At 41.5% G+C, this 25,002-nt stretch overlaps 1 protein-coding gene across 1 annotated transcript in view; it reads right to left on the bottom strand.

Annotated features, from left to right (window-relative positions):
* The window catches only part of LOC119503562 (venom phosphodiesterase 1), a 42,647-nt gene that overhangs the window by 1,174 nt on the left and 16,471 nt on the right, over window positions 1-25,002 (bottom strand). Inside the window, 17 exon segments of the mRNA XM_037795404.1 lie at window positions 647-803; window positions 2,329-2,461; window positions 3,225-3,302; window positions 6,475-6,583; window positions 8,295-8,449; window positions 8,790-8,835; window positions 12,367-12,485; window positions 13,025-13,078; window positions 13,081-13,111; window positions 14,675-14,744; window positions 15,218-15,267; window positions 15,270-15,347; window positions 15,852-15,883; window positions 17,282-17,401; window positions 17,645-17,753; window positions 23,295-23,367; window positions 23,480-23,545. Coding sequence (XP_037651332.1) covers window positions 647-803; window positions 2,329-2,461; window positions 3,225-3,302; window positions 6,475-6,583; window positions 8,295-8,449; window positions 8,790-8,835; window positions 12,367-12,485; window positions 13,025-13,078; window positions 13,081-13,111; window positions 14,675-14,744; window positions 15,218-15,267; window positions 15,270-15,347; window positions 15,852-15,883; window positions 17,282-17,401; window positions 17,645-17,753; window positions 23,295-23,367; window positions 23,480-23,545 — 1,480 coding nt within the window.

Below are 25,002 nucleotides of genomic sequence, written 5' to 3'. Positions count from 1 at the left end.
AAAAGCGCCTACAATGGGCACGTGAGCATCAGAACTGGAACACGGAGCAATGGAAGAAGGTGGCCCGGTCTGATGAATCACGTTTTCTTTTACATCATGTGAATGGCGACGAGTTGGAGGTGTTGACCTCCAAATTCTCCAGATCTCAATCCAATCGAGCATCTGTGGGATGTGCTGGACAAACAAGTCCGATTCACGGAGGCTCCACCTCGCAACTTATACAGGACTTAAAGGATCTGCTACTGACGGCTTGGTGCCAGATACCACAGCAGACCTTCAGAGGTCTAGTGGCGTTCATGCCTCAACGGGTCAGAGCTGCCCATGCTTTGGTCTTGTTTACAGAAATATGTCATCAATGTCTGATTTAAAGGCTGTTTCACTATGAAATACTTCATCAAGAACGAACAATGAACAATGACTCCTTTTTGGTCTGAATCTTTTTTCATTACTTTGAAGTGACCTCACTCCTCGAGTATCAGTAAATGGGAACATCATCACAGGAACAGACTGCTGCTTTGTTCCGGAGCAGCCAGCCAGCTCGAAAGGCCGCACCTGGGGAATCAGTTTCACTCTAAGTCATACACAGAGTTTTGCTTTATTTGTCTGGCCCGGACCGCAGTAAATCTCTGACATTATGGTTTCTTACTTTGCAGCTCTCCGAGTTGTTGGGTCTGTGAGGCAGCAGGAAGGACACGGTCTGCAGCTCGCCGCTACAGGCGGTCACCGGTAGGGCCGAGTCCCTGCAGCTGGTCATCACCACAAAGTAATGGGTGGGAATCGAGATGTTCGTGCTGGAGACAAACCTGAAGTCACACAGACACAGACAGTCTTATTCAGTAGCAATATGCAGTTTAATTCAATAAAATTGGACCTTCCAGTCATGTCTAGTGGTTGCAGATGTGATAATATGTTAAAATGTTAATCTTCTCTTCTGGTTTCAGTCTGTCCACAAGATGTTGAAACAGTTGCAGGGATTTGCTCCGATTCAACAACATCAGTTAGGTTCAACACTGATGTTGTTGGTCAGTCTTCATGTTGATGGTTTTGTGCACGGAGGCGCTGTCTTGTTGAAACAGGAAAGGGCCAAACAAACTGTCGACACACTGAAAGCCCACTGTACGCTGGAGCTTTAATATTTATTAAGGACGCGACACTTAACACATAAATGTTCCTGTTCCTGTGAGAAAAGTAGGAGTGAAGCAAAAGCCCAAACCACACTTTGGTGTCTAATCAAACTAATGATGAAATTCAGGAGAAAAAGGGCGGGATGCTGGAAGTGTTTGTTGACTCTCATGAAACTGCCCATGGCATGAACATGGAGCGTCTTTTCCAAGGAAAGAGACTCAACTTCATCATCAAATGCAACACGTTCTCACTCCCAACTCATCAAACACCGACGCAAGGGATACCCCTCTTGGGCTTCTTTTGGACGGACCGGGGACGGGTGTCAATATACGCTCGTTACATGCATATGTCCTTTCAAATAACTTGTGTTTTCACAGAAAGTTAGGTTTAGGCAACACAACCACTCAGTTAAGGTTAGGAAACAGTCGTGGTTGACATTAATTGACTAGCAGGACTGACGATACCGATGAGTAACGTGAGAAATAAGTCAAGCCCGGTTCGTCACATACTGTCGCTAAATGGCGCCTCCGTGTGTCGGTTTCCCGACGCCGAGGGCACTGACCAAACAGCGGTATTTCAGTATCTTAAATCCGAGGAGTTGCTAGTCAGTGAAGTTAACGCCAACCACAACCGTTTACTAACCCTACCTAAGTGGTTGTGTTGAAAATGGAAGTTTATTTTTAAAAGGACACTATGCATGTAACAAGCGCATATTGACACGCCAACCCAGGTCCGTCCAAAAGTGACGCTAGATCGGTACCCCGTGTGTCGATCTCAGATGTCAAGGGGCACTGACCAAGCAACAGTGTTTGACGAGTTTGGAGTGAGAATGTGTTGCATTGTTGACGTCTTTTAGTGAATTACTTTTGGGGATAGTCTTTCAAGTCTTGCACTGCACTGTATTTTTTACTCTGTTTATACTGTTTGTTTAGCTTATTTTTTTTTATCTCATATTAAATTGTATTCTTTTTAAATCCTTTGTTTTATATCTTTTTATATGATGTTGTATTTCTTTTAATGCCTTTTTATGTCTCATATGAAGCACTTTGAATCCCCAATGTGACCTTCTGGTTATAATCCTTTTTCATCTTTTAAAACCTAAAAACTTCACAGTGGTGCAGGCTGTTTGTCCTGAAAAAGAAGAAGCTGTAATAGTGGTAATGATCATGTTATCATCTGTCATCAGACAGTGTACACACTTACTGCTGGATCTGGTCTGGAGTGTCGTATTGGCCATCGTAGTTGTAATCGAAGGCGGGGCCCGTCACTACGTTAATGCCGTTGTAAACAGAGGCGTATTTCTTTAGTAGGGTGCCATGAAAGTAGTCCCAGATCTCTAAAAGAGGAGAGGGGAGGAGATTAAATTCAAAGAAAAAAAGTTGAAGTTGTGAGTTTTTTGCGGTGATATTAAAGCTAGCTTTGGTAGTGTTGAGTAATCAGAAAGAGTACGCTAGACTTAAAAATTATACAAACAAAAACCCAAGCCAGTGTTGGCAACTCTTCCAATGAAAGTAGCTCTAGCTCTCTAAATCTTGAGAGAAAGATGCCAAGTTGGCAACACAGTCCGACGCTTCAGGCTTCCAAAGCCACTTCCCCAAAATTAGCATTCTGAACAAGGGCTGTCAAGGTAAACGTGATAATAACACGTCTTCCCTTTATAGACTTGTCCACTTTATGATAATCACGTGCGTTTGGGTGGCAAGTCATAGTCAAGTCAGCACACTGACACACTGACAGCTGTTGCTGCCTGTTGGGCTGCAGTTTGCCATGTTATGATGACTACTTTTATGCTAAATGCAGTACCTGTGAGGGTTTCTGGACAATATCTGTCATCGTTTTGTGTTGTTAATTGATTTACAATAATTATTATATACATACTTTTGCATAAAGCAGCATATTTGCCCACTCCCATGTTGATAGAGTATTAAATACTTGACAAATCTCCCTTTAAGGTACGTTTGAACAGATAAATATGTGTGTATTAATTTGCTATTAATTACGATTAACTATGGACAATCATGCGATTAAATATTTTAATCAATTGACAGCCTTAGTTTTTGAAGAACACTACCCAACCCTGGCTTTAACCAGTAACTTACTCTGAAACTCGGGGTACATTGGCACAACATTACTCATAAGTAGAGCATCGTACTGCTGGTCCGCCGTCGCATTCAGATCTGCAAAAACACAACAACAAAAAACAATGATTTTTACATGTGGTAACTTGTGGTGAGAGGAAGAACTTCATTGAACTTGTAAAGACAGAAAGTATAACTGCCTGGTACTATCCTAAAAACCTGTGGACTTTTTACATGAATGACCTTTGTGCTTAAAAGAGAAGAAAAGGTTTTCCAGTTTCCACATCTGCATGAAAATGTTTTGATAAGCCAAAACTGAAAGATGTTCAATGCCTCTAATATAACTGCTAAAGGCCTTCAAGTATAATAACTACATTTTCTATTCAAAACACAGAAAGGTAAAGCTTCCTGGAAAACAATGCTTGAATTACATTCACAGAACTGAATGTGTCCAGCACAGGAAGTAGACACTCCCTCTTTTTTATCTGTTGTAGTAAATGTATTACAACTTTTTCTGAAAATGCATTTCCATGGTTATAAAAAGGACTAATTTAGGTGTGTATCAATCATTGGGACCTGCTGCATTGTGTTCTCACTTTTCAATTAAGGAGAGAGAGACAAAAATACCAAAACTGCCTCAGTTCTGTAGAACCAACATTCCCTTCCAGCAGCTCTGTGACGAGGCGTGCTATCAGTTTGAAAAGTACAAGGGAAGAAAGAGTTAATGTGAAGTTCAATGGAAGAAGTTATTTTCAGTCAGGCTCATGTTTCTGTTGCGCTACTTGATGTCTGTGAGAAATGGTCATTTCTAGAGAACAGAAGCCTCGAGGTGCTTTTTATTATACAGCGTACACACTCCAGACAAGCCTGGTTTTTTCGCTCCTATCTGTTTCTCTCATCAGATACAATCTCTCCTGTCATGTGGTAATCCCTTTCCCACCATTCCTATCCTATCAATTGAGCCTCCCCGTGCACCTGTTCCCACTTCCCCTCATCTGCCCTGCAGTTACTGGCCCATTGCCAGTCTCTGGCTGTATCTGAAACCTCATACTATACTAGTAGTACAGCCTCATACTATACTAGTAGTACAACTTCATACTATACTAGTAGTACAACCTCTTACAATACTAGTAGTACAACCTCATATTATACTAGTAGTACAACCTCTTACAATACTAGTAGTACAACCTCATATTATACTAGTAGTACAACCTCATACAATACTAGTAGTACAACCTCATACTATACTAGTAGAACAACCTCATACTATACTAGTAGTACAACCTCATACTATACTAGTAGTACAACCTCATACTATACTAGTAGTACAACCTCATACTATACTAGTAGTACAACCTCATACTATACTAGTAGAACAACCTCATACTATACTAGTAGTACAACCTCATACTATACTAGTAATACAACCTCATACTATACTAGTAGTACAACCTCATACTATACTAGTAGAACAACCTCATACTATACTAGTAGTACAACCTCATACTATACTAGTAGTACAACCTCATAGTATACTAGTAATACAACCTCATACTATACTAGTAGTACAACCTCATAGTATACTAGTAGAACAACCTCATACTATACTAGTAGTACAACCTCATACTATACTAGTAATACAACCTCATACTATACTAGTAGTACAACCTCATACTATACTAGTAGTACGTACTGCAGGATGCAAACAAAAGCAAAATCTCCAGTATGACAAAAATACCCAGATGTCATACATACATCGGACCAGTCTACCTCACCTACTGTATCCCACAATGCAAAGCGCTGGAACGTTACAAGCTACGGTTACAACAACAGCAGCCAAAAACTCAGCTCGTTTTTTTTTTTTTTTACATTTTTCGTAGCTATTTCATCACTAAATTCCCTTCTGAGCATGTTTGAGGTGAGAAATGAACCGTGTAGATTTTGAATATTGACAGTTTTACAATATTAGATGGTGAATATCCAGCCAACCAGTTGTTTTCATTACAGTGCAGATGTCTGGCCTCAGAGAATCTTGTGAAATGGTCCTAAAATGCAAACAAGGTCCAAGTGCCAAAGGGAGAGTGTATTTTCCCAGCAGGAGATAAAGTCAAGGCGTGTAAATAGAGGAGGTGGATGGGCAATTAACACACTTTCTATTTCTCGTTTTGTGAGTCAAAATTTTAGTCTTGAGAAACTTAAAGGATCATGTTGATGCCTTTTTCCAATTTCCTACCTTGCAAGGTTAGTAGTTTGGGTTAAATGTTAAACCACTTGTGTCTCGTACTAGAAGTCACTGCAGACATAAAATATTTGTCAATAAGAGTATTAAATACTTGACAAATCTCCCTTTAAGGTACATTTTGAACAGATTAAAAAATTGTGATTAATCGCAATTAACTGTGGACAATCATGCGATTAATAGCGATTACATATTTCAATCGATTGACAGCCCTAGTATTTATTGTTACAAATTAAACATAACTTTTAGGGTACAAGGTGGAATTGTGTACCTTTTTATCTGACAGAAACCCCTGATGTTAGACTTGAATTTGCATCCTGATTATACCACACAAGGACAACATCATCTGCATAGAGCAGAAACGTTATAATAATGTCACCAAACTGGACACTCTGGACACTAATATAGAGTTCATGAACATCACAAGAAGAGGACACAGGACGAGGTTTCTCCTGTTGGTGATATCCATGGAAGGGATGCCAATTAAATATTGTTTTAAAATGAAATATTCAAAAAATAAAGCGACACATTCTACAATATAATGTGAGAAATGGAGGGCTGAAATATAAGTGTAGACCATATAAAAAAAATATAACAAAAAAATAGAAATTAAAGAAATAAAACCTGTCCAACGAACAGTCTGTGGGATGAATCAGGCCTTTTTCTTTTTACATGATGCCCAGGCTCAAGGCTAAACATCTGGGAAGTAACATTTTTAGGATGAAATTGTGCTGTTGGGCGATAGGGGAGTTTGTTATGAGTAAAAACACTGTGTCATTGGGCTGGAAACAGGAACGAAATGATGGAGAATTTACACAACATCTTCCATGTAATGAGATAGGGGGTGGATGAGCTGATATTCTATGGAAGTGGGTATTAAAGAGTGATAGAGAGCCAGAGGAAAAGAGAGAAGCAACTCAGGAGATGCTCACATCCTTTTGACCACAAGAGATACACCAAACACAACATTGCTGTATTACTGAATGTGTGTGGTCCTGTGTGATTAGGTGTTGGGTGGGTGCTGATACATACTGGGTGAATAAAGGAAGGCGTGCGTCAGGTTCCCAGCAGTGTTGTACTGGTCACATCTGGGACTTTGGGATGCTGGTAGTCTGACATCAGCCTCAAACCAGTCCTGGTGTCACTGGTGGTAACGGATCCATGTCGTCTACAAAAAATGGGAAAGCCAAGCTTCAGTTAAATTACAGAATTCAGCTTCAGACACATTTGTCTCTTCAACTCAGTAACAAATAAGAACACTTTTCAAGTCTTTGAATGCTTCTTTAATTCAATTTTGGTGTTATATGCTAAAGCTTTGAGATAAAGTTGCTCCACTTAAAGGTTTCTGGATTTTGATCTATTTTCACTGGAACTAAGTCCCTGAAAACTGTATGAAAAACCAACTCTATCTGCGTAATACGATCAATTCAGTCGCCAGAAAAAAACTTTGTCATTGTACGTTTCTGCAAACCAGGAGATGCGTTGACTGTCGATGTTTCTGAACCAAAAAGAAAAAAGTTTAATAAATGTGTGTCAGCCTCGTGTCATGCTTGCAGAAACGTTAACGTTTTGGTTAGGTTTAGGCAACAAACCTACTTGGTTAAGGTTAGAAAAAAGATCCATGTTTGTGTTCAAATAATAACGTAACAACGCAACGCAAAAAACGTAACTGCATAACTATCGTAAGTAAACAACGACCGCCCTTAGTGGACGTTCTGAGGTAACGTTAAATTACAAGCGTAACAACTAGGGCTGTCAAAGTTAACGCAATAATTACACATTAACGCAAATTGGTTTTAACTAATTTCCTGAACACATTAATGCAACTTGCATTTTTAGGATGTAGTAGTTTTAAAGCTAGAGTGAAGATACTGGTATCATATGAAAATAGAAGACGTAAAGTATCCATCTCTCCAGATTCAAACAGGAACAAACATTGATGCTGTTAGGACACCAACTAATATGATATTCTGCAGAAACCTGACTCATACTCAAACTCTTCCAGTGCACTAGTCCAGTATGTTTGTTTGTTTAACCAGACATCTCAAGAACTACGTGCTCCAAGTTGCCTGGTGGAACGTCCTGTCCAAGAAGAATAGTTTATTTCTGTGTATGCTTATAGTGCTGCCAAGTAGCCATTTATAAAACACTGTTTGTTTTTAATCATAACAATGGCTGATTTAAAGTTTCCTGGATTCAATTAATAAGAAGAGCACTTTTTTAATGTTCTCCATACAGGTTTCCTCAATCTCACAGAATTTGTGAAAAGACATCCTAAAAATGTCTTTATATTTGTTTTTTCTTTTTAGATTTCCTACTTTTTTTCTCTAATTGTTCAAATTCTTGTAGGCGCGGCCTTTTTCTTTTTTTTTACATGAACAACAAGAACTCTTGAATGCATCGTGCAACTGCAACTAAATTTTGATTACACATGCGAACATCAAGTGCGAGTGATCCTGCAAAATGTGCAACACATTCTCATCCCAACTCATCACACGCTTTGTCACGCCCCTTGGCGTCACTTTGTTTTTGGCATCAAAACTTCTATAGTTACCCTCGGTGTTAGGATTATGGAGTTAGGTTTAGGAAAAAACAACATGATTGGGCTTAAAAACGGGCTGAAATGTGATGATCATTTTACTGTTAGGTGACGCCACAGAAATCGACTGAAATTAAATTGCTATAAATCAATTTTGAAATTGTGCACAACGCATCCTTGTTATTCCTCAACAATCAACATGATGTCAATCACCATGTGTATTTTTATAGGATTCAAATTTAGACATTTGAAAGTTTCAAGTATTAAATTCATACATTTTTTATGTTTTTTTCTTCACCACTGACACACTTACTGGCTTGTCAATGGTGAAGGAGCTCCACAGGGGCATCAGGGCTTCGTGGCTGTAGGCGATGATGAATCCCTCCTGGTGGAGGATGCAGTAACTCTGGTGATGCTGCAGCATCCGGGGACGACCAAACAGCATGTGCTTCGTCTCTGCAGCGGACTCTGAAAGACAAAAAAAAGTGCACTTCCCTTTACGTTGTCCAATCAGTGGTATTTTGACAATGCTGGATATCAGATGAATGCAAATGTGAAAAAGTCAACTAATGTGGAGAAATGTATGAAAGAACACACAAATGAGACTGATCAGTGCAATGAGTTTCCTCAACGTGCGTTCAGTGGTGACATCTCATGTAATAATTAAAAAGATTAATGGCAACATTTTAAGGAACTGATCTCAAAATCCCCAAATCTAGAAAATCAAAACACAAATTTCAGATCTTAGAGGCATTTAAGGTATGAAAAAACTTTCTTTAAAAGCACAAAAGCCAGTGAGCCTCCTAACCTTCCTCTGCTGTCAGATTCAGACGGCTGTTGATAGCATTTCCGCTCTAAAGGGAGAGGAAAAGAAAACAAAAACATCTGCTGTTAATGGAAATTAATGGGCTTTTTACCTAGCACAGTACATGTTTACCTAATCAAATGTGGTAAAATGCAACATATAATAACACTAATGCATTGTTATTTATGCAACAGTTTAAGGTTAGAAAACCGACTGCATTGATTTGAAAAGTTAAGAATGATCCCTTGATGGCTACCGAGATGTCATAAAATCATCTAGGTGGTGGATAATTTGGCGAAAAATCAATGGCAACGGCCAAAATGCCGAACTCGAGGCTTCAAAACGGCAGTCCACATACCAGTGGGTGACATCACGGTGACTACGTCTACTTCTTATATACAGTCTATGTCAGGAACTGAGCTGCTGTTTTTAGAGGCAAAAGTTCAGGCTTAAAAACAAACTTCTGTATCAACAACCTGCTCTATTCCCAAGTTTTTCTTGCTTCTTTGCATCTATCAGAGCTTCATCCTGCCTTTAGTATTATCATCAGCATCATCAGCCAAGAATCGTGGGATCATAAGATCATACAAAAACCCATCTTGTCAGGTTTCAAGTAATGCGTTATATCCAGACTACCAGCGGACCAATCAGCGTCCTGTGAGGAGCTACTGGCAGCTAGGGGCGTGGCTTAGCTGTGTGTGACGCGATGCAACGAGGCGTCGTCCAAAACAACAATGGAGGCCTCCTGAAGAGGTTAGCGTAGATGCTGCAGGAGCATCAGTTATATCAGAACTGGAGAGTATTTCTTCATTGAAAGAAGAGCAAGAACGGCACTGAAGGCTTTCCTCGATGGAAAAGATGTTTTCGCTCTCCTTGGCAAGAGTTTGATTGACAGATGGTTCATCCAATCAGCTGCCAAGTAATGGATGGATGCTTGTCCAAGTGTTTTAGCTGCCTAACCTAATTCGTATCTAGCTATAATTAAAGATAGGGTCGACGATGTTGGAAAGCTAGCATAATTTAAGTAGCATGGCCTAAGGAGCTCCGTCAAACCCCCCCTCCCCTCGGGCTCCTTCCAAGGCAACACCCCCCCCCCACACACATGCACGAGCACCGCCCGCATCGTAACTACTTCACAGACACGTAGCGGAGAAGGATTTCAACTCAACAACGCTACCATCATGACAAGTAAACGCGGCAGTTCTACTTTTAGCTGAGATTTTCGCTTCCATTCTCCGGTAAACGTGCAGCGGCGACGCGCTTTAACTGAAGGCTGGTGCACGCCAAGGTAGAAGTAACGAGCCAGGGAGGCAGGAGGCATCTGATTGGTTCTTTCCAAGCGGACCGCGATGCAGTGATTGGTAGACATTTTTACAGGATTACAGAAGCTACAGATGACGGCTCTTTTCCGTCCTTTTTCAGAGCTCATCAGGAAAGGATCGCTGTCAGGGTGTAAGACCATTTCAACCAATATAACAAATAGTGTATACTGGAGAACATCGTCAACCATGCTTTAATTTTCCATTACCAAAGTCTTTCCTAGTCTGGGGTCTTGTAGAACGTAAATGTCCTTGTTTGGCAACAGGGTTTGGAAAAATGCCTCTTGGCCTGCATGAAAACACAGCTACAAAAGAGCAGAGAAGTAAGACTTTTACTTGTAAAGAGTATTTTTACACGGCAGTATTGCAAATTTTACTTAACTGAGTACTTCTGACACCATTGGAAAAAAAACTACAGTAGCAACAACATCTGGTGTAAACCATATCTTCGGTGGCTCTGAAAGCACTTTGTCTGAATATAACCCTGGTAAAGTCATCTTGGCTTCACTGTGGGCGAAGAGACGTGAAAGATGTGGGTGGAAGTAGTAAATCACTGGAGTGATTTAAACCCATTTGAACCCACAGTTGAAAGGAGCTTCAAGAATACAAATGTGATGAATGATTCTAAGAAATATTTAACAGAAACCTGTTTTGTCCAGTTGTGCCACTGGCCAGCTAGACATCACAGATTTTTACTAGGACAACACTGTCCTCGGGCAGTGCATTGTGAAACCGGCTCCATGTCTGTTATTTTTGTTATAAATGATTTTAAGTGAGAGGGCTTGCCTGACGTAACGTCTGAGTTAATGATGGAGTCAGAGTCTGCAGCGCCAACCGCTCTTTATTTACAATTGCTTTGTATTGTCTCTTTACCGAATTAGGGAATCCCCTGCATGAAAGGGCGTAGATTTGCACTGGTGATAGGGACATGTGAAGTTTGGTTTTAAGTAACGTTACTATATCCGCATCCAACAGTAAAAGTGAACTGCAGTCAATGAGCCACAGCTTGTAAATGCCCGCTGCGGACGACAAGCTCGATTCAAGCCGAAATTATACTTCCCACCTCCACGAGTACGCGTGTCCGTGTGACGCATCAACACATTCTCACTCCGAACTCGTCAAATACCGCCGCTTGGTCAGTGCCCCTCTGCATCGGAGACGCACGGGGTACCCCTCTTCAATGTGTCAATGTACCGCTTGTTACATACATAGTGTCCTTTCAAAATAAACTTCCATTTTCACAGGAAGTTAGGTTTGAGGCAGCACAACCACTTAGTTAGGGTTAAGAAACGGTCGTAGTTGATATTAACTTCTCTGACTAACGACTCACCTGACAATAGAGTGACTAACGACTCACGTGACAATAGAGTGTCTAACTGCTCACGTGACTCAATGGATTACCAATCACCTGACAGGAATCACAGGACTACATGACAAAATAAGTCACTGGTTACTTTAAGTTTCACACGGGCCATGAACAGTGGTCTGCTGGGTCAAAGTCCTGTGTTTGTTTGACCCATCCACCCCGCTCGCCCGCCCTGAGCAGATGCTTTTTATACTACGTCAGTTTCTCTGACAGTCTAGTAATGCCGCGGATGGGTTTACATTTAAGCGAATTGAAAGCCCGGTGCATCTCTTACAGTCACTAAAAGCACCTCCATACGTCGGTATCCAATGCCGAGGGTTACTGACCAAACGACGGTATTTGATGAGTTGTGAGTGAGGACAAATTGGTAACGCATTATGCCCTGTGCAGACGTCCATGTACCTCCAATTTGTAGTGACCGAGCAGACTTGTCCAGACTTATCTGCACAGCCACTATGCTACAAGTGTAGCGTAGCGCTCTATTGCTCATGTGTGGACCGGGACCCAGAAAGTAGTATAAACAGAACTACTACGCGTCCGTGCTGTCCGCAGCTTTCCGTGTACGCGTTCCGCTTAGGAGTTTAACCGGAGTTTCAGTCCACAGAGCCCTGAAGCTGCACAGAGTGCTGTTGCTTGTTTATTCAGTTTATTATTGAACGTGTCACTTGTCCAAATCTCACCAAATTCAACACTGCACGTCCTTCGGTCCCCAGCAACACACCATTAAGTTTGAAGTAGATTGGATGAACGGTTCTCAAGATACGTGCAGGACACACATACAGAGACTTCCTTGCTTTACAGTGAGATGTTCACTCTACTCTAAGCGTTACAATACCCACCAGGGCAGGACAAGGAGCATCCAGGTCGTCTGCAGGGTTGAGGCTGATCAGGGGACACTGAACCGGAACGCTCTGCTCTGCAGGGGGCGCTGGGTGTTGTAGTGGGGCCGCCTCAGAACGTGGTTCATACTGCCGTGGGTCCCGTTGTTGTCAGTGGGAGAGATCTGCATCACGTCTGCATGGAACAATCACACCGATGAGTGTGTGAAGTTTACATCGCAGCCAAACGTTTCTACACCAAAAGGTTTTTATTTGATTTCAAGCTTTGAAAATCAGTTTTCAGAGACTGGAATCTTGCATGGACAATGTAATCTATCACAGTTAACATTTAGTTGGCATTCATTTAGCTAGCTATGGTGGTATTGTACAGGAATGCAAGTGAAGTTGGTGCTTTGTCCATGTCCAAGTGTCCATGTTCTGCCAACTTAGCTCAATAAATGTTATTCGGAGCACCACCTGCTCACAAGTGACTCACAACAAGAGGATACTACATGTTTAATAATAAAAAGAGTGACAAATACGATCCATTATTTATCACGAGCAAGCTTCAAGACTAGATATCAGTGCTTTCAGTTTAGATTTTGGTTGTCTTGGGTTTTTACTCATAGCAGCTGTGATTGGGCACCAGGCTAATCCACAACAAATAACAGTCCTGCAGTTTATCGGGATACTTTATGTTGGCGGTAATTTGTCAAGAAACACCCATAAACTCACCACACATTAGATTGTACAGCTCGATGTTGGAAAAGGGATCAATTTCTGTTTGTACTGGAACTTTGGTCCATGACTGACAAACATGGCCTGCAAGAAAGAGGGAGGAAGACATTTGAAAACATTTATTTCATGTGCAACAATGACAATGGTTTGGGAAAAAAAGGGTCAAGATAGTATTAAAGGAATAACTACAATAAAGTTACAAACAGGAGAATTTTATAGTTAAATGCAATGATAGAGATGCGTTTCTTCTAAACATTTTAGAGGGTATTTTAGGGCGCTTTCACAAGCTAACATTTAGTCTGTTTTAATCGATACTCTGGCGCGGTTCATTTGGGCGGTTGGTGAACGCAGTCTCAGACTGTTTCCAAGCGAACCAAAACGCAGGCTGCCTGTGCGGGCATTTGAAGAGTTTTTCAAGTTTAACATGAGTGGGAGAGGGCGGACCTGGACTTCTGCAGAAGTCTGATGTTTGCTTGACATCTGGGCCGAAGAGAAACATGCTAAGAATATGCTAAATAAAGTCCACAAAAATAGTGACGTTTATAAAGTCATTCAGAGATGAACTGGAGGAGAAGGGATTCGTGCACACAGTGGATCAATGCCGAGTCAAAGTGGAACTTGAATTACCGCCTCGTGGTTGCATGCCTCCGCCTACCAATCAAGTTTACATCCATGTCTGTCCAAAGTGTCATCACTTCATCATTTTATCCTGTTAGACATTTTTGTGAAATTGTCATAATTACAGTATTTATTCTTGAGTTAAGTCCAAAAACATGTTTTGTGAGGTCACAGTGACCTTGGACCATCAAAATCTAGTCAGTATACCTTCAGTCCAAGTGGATGTTTGTGCCAGATTTGAAGAATTCCCTCCAGGCATTCCTGAAGATATATCGCGTTCACGAGAATGCATCAGACGGATGGACAACCCGAAAACATCAAAAATTATAAAAACTTTGACAGTAATATTTCAAAGTCTGTGATTCCCGGCAGAGAAGGTGCAGATCTGGAGATAAAAAAATTAATTCCCTCCTTCGTACACGCCTCTCTGCAATTATTTTTTCCATTTGGTCCGCTGTAGTAGGCAACAATATTTTTGGCATCATTGGGCAAAATATTCCATAATAACCTTTAAGCATATTGGAATTCAAGTGTTCAGAGAGAAAACTAGACTTCTGCTCCTCGAATATCTAGCCCATGACGGGAGATCTTTCACCAATCACAGTTCATTCAGCGCTGCCTAGTTTGACCGTTTGGTCGGAGTTCAGAGTGATTGACAGCCGGCTCTCTTAGACGCAGATGGACGCAGACCTCAGATCAGCTCTGACTGCTTGTTTTTCTTCCGTTCCTGTGAAATCTTGCAGATGCCGTTAGGAGCACCGGAGGACACCGGAGGACACAGAGGCACATGATTTTTTTCAGATTACCTGTCTCATTCACTACTGTCAGGATATAATTTTATAAAAAATAACTTTTTTTAGACAATATTCGCTCCATTTCTACCACTGCAGCTTTACTCTCTCTTTTCTCTCTCTCTCTCTCTCTCGCTCTCCTCTGATTCGAACTATAGCCAAGCGGACCGTGGCTTGTGGAAGCGCCCTTAGAGACATTACTGCTGACTGGACAGAAATAGGTATCATCAGCACTCACATGCATGCTCTCAGCATCGTTGTCATAGCCGTGACCCCAGCCAGAGCAGAATGTGAGTGATCCTGGGTACCTACGAGGACACACAGAACAGGAAATTACTCAGATCTGATGAAATGCTGAGTGTGCAGAGCTGGAGGGGGTAAGAGGGTGAAGCAATAAACTTCTTTGGTATGAGGAGTTCAGACAAAGGGCCAGTGAGATTATTACATTGTTAGTCGCCTGGTTTCAATCACGTGCTGTGCTTTAAACCCCTGCAGAGTCCTGCCTCGTTAACCTCCAGGAAAACCCCCCAACTGTGTTCGGTACAATCTGAAATGTCATCATGTTTACCACATTATGAAAAGCAGCTTGTTTCCCTCTCAGTCTTTTTGTTGTGATGTCAAAACAGTGCCTTTTGTTACTGTCACGGACAATGAGACACTGTGCTGTTACCTTTCCACCAAACCTCCATCTGATATTAGTCAGTTTTTGTGGTGTTAAAAACGATCTAAACTCCAGGCTACAACTGCAGTAAAGACACAACAACAACAACAACATGGATACCTCTCAAACAGCCACTTAGGGTCAACCAGTACGTTAACATCTTCAATGCGACGGCTTGTTGGCCAAAGTGGAGGCGCTTCGGCAGGTTGGCCTTCAGATAAGTCTTGATCTTTTGGTCCGGCTTCTTACACTGAAATCACCAGAACAATCACAGACAATGATTTTATTTTAACCACCTGAGACCCGACTTTCCTGTCTTTCAGAGGCTGTAGCAGGTCAGTTTTAGAGTTAGAGTGAAGGCACGGACATCATAAGAAACTAAAAACCCCTAAAGAATCAATTGGTAAAAATGGCATGCTGGTTTGTCGGGAAGGAGGCTCAGTAACGCAAATAGGATACATTTTTGTTGACCTGCTATCTCCCCCTAAAGACCCTCTGTACCCTCCTAAAAAAAAAGACAAAAACAGGTCTATTGTGGGTCTCAGAGAGTTAAATAGACAAACATGTCCTTATATTTGGCCAAAAACAGTGTAATGTTTCAGCATTTCAAGAGAATAACAAACAATAAAGTAATTTTAAAATGTATGTTTTACTTGCACACAGGTCATCATTTCATTAAAAAAATCATCTCATTTGTCTTATTTGGTAGCTCTCTTTCATTTCACTATTCACAGTGAACATTTGGAACACTTACAGTCATGTTAGCAACAAGTCCGGCTGAGTCCACTGTCGAAAAAAGAATAAAAGGATGAAGACAACATTTCTGTAATTACAGTAAACACAAAGCCAAAACCTTTTTCCAATGAATAACAATCATTCATTTAAAGAGTAATTTCTGTGTTTTTCAACCTACTTTCCTCATGTTTTCGTGACAAAGTGACTAATGGGAAAAACAGTTTCTGAAACTGGTCCAGTATTGAGGGAGAGCGCTAAACGAGCTGCGAGGGCGAGTGAGCAGCGTTAGTGTAACGTTACGTCTACTAAAAGTTATTGTTTTTGCCGCTGACGGGCTCAGATTGTTGTATAAAGTGTCTGACAACATTATGAAAGGACCCTAGAGAGCTTTTTCTTACCCTTCACTTGACCCGGTCTGTTTGTTATTGTCTCGCTCAAGGAGGAGTCTTGATGTGAAATCTTTTAGATGACACTAAGCTTTGCTTTCTGTACTCCAACACAACAAACTCTCACGTTTCCACCATGGCTGTATTCCACTATTCCATCATTGTCTTCCAGCAACACGTCACCTCGCCAGATTTCACAACGAGACTTCTCCTTGAGCGAGACTCTTTTCATGATGTCAGACACCTGTAATCACAATCAGAGCCTGTCACGGTAAAAACAAGTACTTTAAGTGGACGTACATGACGTCATCTACTGTAGGTAATACACTGACTACGGAGAAGTACTTCAAACAACCCCACTGAGAAACATCCGAACTATCCCTTTTAATATTTAAACTTATTTCTTATGCAGACTTTACCCGTAATCAGAAGACAAAGTGATGAGATTTGTGGTCAGATGAGGTCAAACTGTGCTTTGTTTGTCACACGTTGAGGATGTTTGTAGTTGTTGACATTAAGAGGTCGGGGCTGACAGGCTGGAAATAGAGATGGCTGCAAAGGAACTACCCTTTACATCCACCGAGAGTTTTCCCTCCGGTATCAATAGGTCATCTTATGTTGTGTCACGTAAAAGGATTCCCTGATTGTAAGTATTGTACGTTATCTCAGATCTTCCTACTCGACTGGTTTTCATCCGACTGCAGAGGAACAGCTCAGTGGCGCCCAGATGCTTCGTTGGATACGGATACGGCGTCTGAACATCAGGAACATTAATACGATAACATGCAGGTTCAGTTGTGACACCATTTGTTCCACTGGATGTCAAACAAACCTGCACTTTGTGCTATTGAATGAATGAGAAATGGAAACAGCCATGTGTTGCCTTGACGATCAGGTATATTTTTCATGTTTTCGCTTGTTTGATTCTCGATTGGTTGATTTTGAGGTTATGAAGCTCATTCACAAACCTTTCTATAATATCAGTGTTTCTTTTGTCAGAGCTATCACCTGGATCCTTATACTCGACTCATAAAGCAGTAAATAGCCTCATATATTTACTCACACACTGTGTCTTTTTTGGCCCTGATGCGTCCGAAAGGTCCCTCGGTGACCCAGTAGTTCGTGATGTTGCCCACCAGATCCTGCAGCACCTCCTTCCTGTCGCAGCTCATGTCCTCCATACCTGCAACAGCAATCAGCGGTTATATTAATCTCTCTTATATATAAGCTACATACTGTAACACCGTTGGTGAACCAGTGGTTTTGCATGTTTTTTCTCATCAACTGCAATTCACAGGCATTTTACATGTCCATTACACTACAGGTGTTAGAACTGATTTCTTATTGTTACGGTGTTTATGTACATATTTGCATACATGTTTTAAATAATGCAGCAGACAGATATCAATTGTTTATTGAGTGTTACCATGATCTGCCAAGATAATGAGGTTCAGACAGCGGTGGAGGCCGATCTGTTTGAGGCCGTTCATGAGTTGACCGATGATCTTATCCACTCCCTGAAGAGCTTCAATCAGCTGCATGAAACAGATGAAACAAATTGATGAAAAACATTCAGCAGCTGGTTAAATAAAATAAAAAATCTCATATGTTCTCCACACAAAGCTCCATTAAACCTGGACCTTATTTCCCCATGTTTTTGTGTCTAACTGACTAAAAGGGACAACAACTTCTGAAATTGGTTCAGTATCGAGGGAGAGCGCTGTAGACGGCAGCTGATCTAGGGCTGCAATATGGTGCTATTGGGGCAAGCTAAATGTCTGACAACATTATGGAAAGAGTCTCGCTCAAGGAGAAGTCTGAAATCTGGCGAGATGACAACGGTGGAATAGTGGAATACATCCATGGTGAAAACGTGAGAGTTTGTTGTGTTGGAGTACGGAAAGCGAAGCTTAGTATAATCTAAAAGATCTTAAAGAAGTATGTAGGGAAGAGGTCGGGGTGGATGTGTGGGTCCACCTTAAGCGTCGTGGCTGCTACAGTAACTCTCCGGACGGGTGAACCGGGGACTCGGTTGTCTGTTTTGCTCACACACTGCAGCTGGTGATAGATGATGGATTTAACCTGTTTGTGCATCGGCTTATCGTTGCAGATGGGTGGCTTGTTAGGTATTAAAATAGCACTGCTGCATGCGACGCACTAATCTTGTCAGTTAACAGTTAATAATCGGTTAACGAGGGTCGTTATCTGTTAGAAAAAAATTTCAAAGTTAGCATCCCTGATCAAAAGGCTTTGACACCGTGACTCCAGAGAGTCTATACTCTCAAACTGAACAACAACAAACTTTAACTGCATCTTAAGGAGCATGCTACAGGAGAACAGGATGTTTCAACAGCTGGAGGCATCTGCAAAGAGATGCAGGTTATCCAGGGATGTTTGGTATAATTTGTAATTCCAGGTAAATTTGGTGGACAAGATCCTGCAGAGCCCCGCAGTTTCACTTGGGACTGTGACAGAATTCCTTCAGGCATTTGAATTTTGGATTTCGCTTGTGCCAAAACTAATGAAACTAAGGTAACCTGAGAGGGGCACTTGAAAAGAGACATCCCCCTGCCATTTATAAAAACTAGCTGTTACACAGAGGAGATATTTTCTCACGGTATCATACTGTCCGTATCCTGTTGATGTCGTGAGAAGCACAGACGATGGAGGACATTGAGTCCTGCCAGAGATTGGAGCACCAGATGGATGATTAACAGGTCACGGGTTTTTAACCACACCGCCATCATCTGCCATCAATACACATGCCTGACTTTTGGCATAACCATTATAGCGGTCGGTGCCTTTGTGAGTCACAGCGCTGCTTTGAGCTACATGCTACATGCTTTCATGGGATATTACAGACAATAAGAATATTCTATCGCTAGCCTTAATGCAAATAAACTATAAATGCTCACATTGATGGACGTTTCAAAGCGATCACGCCACAACAGGACACCTAAAAGAGAAACTACACTTCACATTTCCTTTTTCTTTTTGTGTCCACAGTCAAACGTTTATTCGTTCTCACATATAAAATACAAGACGCTACGAAACATCACAGACACCGGAGGTTAACAGATTACAATTAACCTCCTCTGCAGTAATTAGCATCAGTGCTTGTATGTGAATCACCGAATTTCTAGGATTACCACGTCTCAGTGAGTTTGACTCACAGCTGAAATATTTTGCACTTTACCCTCAGGCAGGTAGACAGCTCTGTGCAGTCAGTGCTAATGAGATGATATCATCAGGTGATCATTTTTGCAGCCTGATTCCTTCCTTCTCCTTCCTTCCAATTTTGATTTGGTTGGTTGGGTCAGGATCCTGTCCCCACTTCAGTAGGCCTCCTCCTTGGCCTGGCAGAGCTGCTTGAGTTTTTATGTAAACCAGGGTTTGTTGTGTTTGTCAAGGAAGTTTTAGTTGTCACACGTTTCTTCACAAAACCTGATGTAAGACGTCACAGAGAGTTCATCCAGGTCTTTGGCTGCAGCCTCGATGGATCTAAAGATTATCTTTCTAGATGTTCCTGTGGTGTGACGTATGTTAAGAGAGTTTTTTCGGAGGTCCATCCTGGCCACACCGATTACAAATCGTAAATATTAGATATGTTTAATATCTACCATTTGATATCCTACTGTGTGTGGGGAACGCCGAGGACGGCTGATGACGGCCGATGACGCGGTCCCGTGGGAAAGAACAATAAAGAACCAATCTGACGGAAGAAGGAAGGACAATCACCGCCGTCATGGCGACCGCGGCTAATGCATGAGCTAATGTTAAACGTGACGCATAAAGAAGTAGTGAGATGGAGCTCAGAAATGGAGGGCCTACTTGTTGATTAGTGTTTATTTAATGTCTCCATGATTTCTTCCATCCATCCTTCCTGGACTTTCAGTACAAATTAAAAACTAACATCTATAATTGTTCCTGTCTGTCGTCTGCCATGTTTGTTCACAGTAAAGTCATGTTTGATTGTGAGAGATTTTGCTGGATTTCCGTTTTTTTTAGTGGGAACTCTTGTTGTTGATGAATGAATCTGTTAGTGTGTGATGTGCTGTTTTGGCCAAATTGTTGCTCTCCACACACTATAGGAACTAAACTGTTAAATTGAACATAACATGTTGTTATGTGTGGAGTCTCTCACATTTTATGCATCTGTTAAGATTTGAAACATCGTTTATTGTGGGCCAGCCTTAAGTCGGGAGAAGATGAACCAGACAGTGATCAGAGAGTCCCAAAGCTGCACAGAGAACACAGTGATATGTGTCCCTTAATGTAGTGTAGCAGTGGTCCAGTGTGTTATTATCCCTGGTGGGACACTTGAGGTTTGCTCTGTTAAAGTCCCCAAGAACAGTGGTTTTGTTCCATGTTAGTAATCTGGTCAGCAGGTGATGTAACGCCTCGGATCATAAGAATAAACTAGAAAAATTCCTGCGGTGACTAAAATGATTTTCATATTATGAAAATATGTTTGTAGACCAGAACCGCATGTTTTTCTTCAACACTGTGACATCTGTATATCAACCTTCGTTAATGTCGGAACAGATTCCGCCGCCTCTCGTTACCCGATAGCTCCGGTAAACGCTCCATCGGCTCGTAGGAGGTGGAAGCCCGGCAGATGGAGTGAAGTCTTCGGGATGTGTTCAAAGACCAGACGTTCGCCAGATGTGTTGATGGAGTTCTCATCAAACAAACTAGTTTTTGAACCACCCTTTGAACCTGCACGTAGAAACTTAGGTAGGCAGTTTTTTTTTTTGTTTTTTTCGTTGCATTTTTAGCTCACGGACGTTTTTAAGTGTATTTAACTTTGTCAGTCCTAAAGTTTGGATGTGCACGACTCCAAAAGTGGCTCCAATTAGTAGACAGTCTGCAGCGAGTAGACGTGGACAACACATGATCTCACTGTTACTGTGAATGGTTTGTTTAGGTATGTTAACCATTAACTGATGCTAAAAGTGACCAACTGTAAAAGACAGATGGACGGACAGAGACACTCACAGTCAACAATGTTGTCATGTTTAGTTACAACTGTAAATGTTATTTGACGTTCTTTCTTCCTACTCTCTGAATCAGCCATCAACCCACACTTTTGATTACACTAGGAGGGGGTCACCTTCCTTTCCATACACAATTAGCTGGTGGAAAGAGATGATCTTTAAGCTTTTAAGCTTGATTGGCTCACTGGGGTTGTAACCGACCAATATTAAAACAACATTCAGATAAATCTTTATCATTTTATCCAGGTGATTAGACCTCTTTTTGAACTATAAGTGGTCAAAGCTATGCTGGGAATAACCTGAGGTCACCAAACTCCACTTACTTTAAAGATAACATATACAGTATATAATGGATAATGTACAGTGAGCCAGTCATTGTTGTGAAATAAACCCCGACAGGGCGTCGGGGTCCGTCTTCAGGACAAAACGTCCAGCTTCCTTTAAAATCACAACTTCTAAAACAAAACACGTTTCACAGCATCATGGTTGCGTGTTTCTGTCCGTCAGAATTAATTTTCTAAATACATGGCTCTGACCTTACACTAATCAATTTGTAGTCAATGTGTGTGCACATTTTTCTCTAATAAATTTGTGGTCGGTGTGTGTTTATATGTAGGGCGTTGACGCACACGCCCTTGTTATTGGATAAAGTCTCTAATCAGTGGATTATTTTTCCCCAGGTCAACATGACGCTCTCGTAGCAGCTTACTGTGTTTTGTCCTCTGTTCTTTACTTCACAGAGAAGTGTGGAACGTCGGCGCCGTACATGCAGGCAGCGTTTCCCAGCAAGACTTTCCCCAATCACTACACCATTGTTACGGTAAAGACACAAAGCACTCACATGTAGATATTCTTGCATGCACATTTCACACATACAGTATGTGGTAGCTCTTGTGAAAAAAAACCCCCTGTCTCCTAAATTTAAAATCCCCATAAAACTAAACTGCATTCTCAATTGTGTTTCAAGGGAAATAAACACTTTTAAAATCGTCCTTAAAGTTGTAAATTGAGACAAAAGACAAAACAAAAACGCAACAAAACTACTTAGTTTAGTCAAAACATCACGGCCTCTCATCGCCCTGAAAGGGTTTATTTCACAACAGTGACCAGCTAGCTGTACATTATCGCTTATTACACGGCTACTTACTGAAGAAATCAATAATTTGACACAAAAACGGTCCGCCAGAGTCCGACATCAGAGCTGCGCCCATAGCAACGGTCTGTTATACATAGCAACGGTCTGCTATAAAGAAATAACAGACCGTAGAATGCCGTGATTGAATCAATCAGAATCAAGTATTCAACAAAGCCGTGTAATATAAATATATATATTACACGGCTTTTACATTTTCTGCAAACCACGGATACGTTGAATGTCAAAGTTTTTATATCGGGTCAGAGCAAGTGACGTAGTATATGGAGCGACCGTCATTGAAAGTTCCGTGGTATAATAACGTGTATAACAAGCTTTCCCCCAGGAGGCCGCTGTTTGTGTCTCGTGTGAAACCAAAAGTAAACATTGACCTTACGCGTGTTACATGACATTGCTACGCTTGTTACGTAAGAAAGTCCACCTAAGGGCGGTTGTTATTTATTTATTTATTTTAGTTACTATGTTGTTAATTGGGTTAGTGGGAGAGCAAACCGTTTTTTGACCGCAGTGAAAATGTTGTTTTTGAAAGGCTAAACGCCAACAAATATGGATTGAAGCAGTTAGTTAAAAACATGTTGGGAATTTTGGAAATGATTACATCTATCTTCTTTTCTAAATTTCAAATAGGTTACTTGCTAATTATCACCTAATTACCATGACATTTGTGGACATGTAAAATAAAGTGTTACCACAATTTAATTTAGTTTTCTTCACAGAAAATGAATGAAATGCTAAAATATATCGGCCATCTGTACATTAAAAAAAAGTAGAACCATCTGTGGCCCATTAAAGGACTTCGGACTTGTGCTATAACAAGACTCATCTGTGATAATGTTGTCCATTACCACCTCAATAATCACTAATGAGCCTGATATATGATGATGGGATTCATTTCAGCGCATTATCTGATTGTCAGGTGAACTTACCCCTCCACTCACGGGACCGTAGCTGTGTCCAGATTTATCAGGTTCCTCCAGATACAACGTGTAGAAATCTGGTCTGGAGGAAAAGGTCATTTTTACTCAAAGTTAAATTTTAGAACAAGTCTGGCATTTTTGCTGAATGGAAGTATCCTGATTCCAAAATGCTGAGCTCTTTGTTGAATACAAACCTTTCGTCATCTGGCAGCTGTAGCCACTTCAGCACCGAGAATACTCGTTCTTCAAATGGTACTTTACTAAAAATAACCAGAGAAAGAGAGAGAGAGTAGTGAATGTCTTTAAAAGGCATCGAAGCAGAAACTGTGACATCAGGAGATTACTTTGTTTTGGCTGAACCAGAGTGGAAAGGGTGTCTTTGCTGCACTTTTTGGATTTGGTTTGTTTAAGTTCACACAGATCATCAGTCTGAAAGAGCACAGCGGTGACTGGATGCAACATTTATCCTTGGTTGAACGGTCTGTAACCGCTTAGAGATTTCTTCCTGACAGATGAACATACTTGATTTATCTGAAGGACTTCAGCTGTAGTGATAAAAACCTTGCAGGGCGCGCCGTTATACGCACCACCTGTCAGTTCAACATTTTTAGTATCGCCAGCTGTTTAAGGAGAACCTGCCGGCTCAGAACGTTGACTGAGCCTGTTCCCACATTTCAGACAGAGTTGGGAAATTTATGTACTTCTGGTCTTTTCATGGAATTTGTGCAGCCTCCATCAAAACATGTTATCAAGCAAGCTTCGTTACATGACGCCCCCTTGGCGTCACGCTATGATTAGGCAACAAAACCGCTATAGTTAGGTTTTAGGAGAGAGCTACATGGTTGGACTTAGAACTACTACATTTGTAAAGTGAAAACGACACTGAACACAAACAAACAGCTGATTGTAACGTATCGCACAGAACACGAACAGCGGCCTCCTGGATGAAAGCCTTTTGTTTGTTGGGCCCCATCCACCTCCGCTCCCGCCAACCCATTGTGTATTTTCAGTCTTTAAACTACATCACCACACTCCTGGCGCATTTTCTCGGAGCGCTTACTGGCGCCGTGGATGGGTTTACATGGGAACGCGTGGGACGTTTCATACTGGCGCTAAAGGGTGGCTTGTGCGGCTAACGGCGATGGCCGTGACTAAGCCTCAGTATTTGATGCCCTGGGAATGAAAATGGGCTGGGTATCCCGCCAAAATATGTAATAGACCCGCCTGTCCACCAGAGGATAGCGTGTCAGCGTCACGTTTTGCCTCTCCGAGGCGTGAATATCACACGTGTGTATGAATGTGCAGTACCAGCAGGGGGTCCTGGTTTGCCTTAAAATAAGTACATAAACCAAGTAAAGTACGTACGGAAAAAAACATAACAGAAGTACAGAAAACACGTCACTAACGTAACTCACAAAACAAAACACTGGTCTCCTGGTTGAAAGTCCTGTGTTTGTTTGACCCATCCACCTCCCCTTCCGCCCGCCATAATCAGTCTATCGGATGCGGATGCGTTTACATTGCAGTCAGTACACACTGTGGCGTACACATGACACGCCAAGAGCAAGAATGACGTTCTTATTGCACGGTTTTGCCTTGTGCATCATCATGTAATTCATACATCTTTTTGTGCAACCGGGATGCATCAAAACATGTTTGGTTTTGTTTAGGGAGCCATGAATGTGCAGATATTTGTGACCTTTTTTCTGGTGATGAC

This window comes from Sebastes umbrosus, chromosome 15 (assembly GCF_015220745.1).
Source record: "Sebastes umbrosus isolate fSebUmb1 chromosome 15, fSebUmb1.pri, whole genome shotgun sequence".
Lineage (NCBI taxonomy): Eukaryota > Metazoa > Chordata > Actinopteri > Perciformes > Sebastidae > Sebastes > Sebastes umbrosus.
This window is presented reverse-complemented; position numbering and strand designations above follow the sequence as displayed.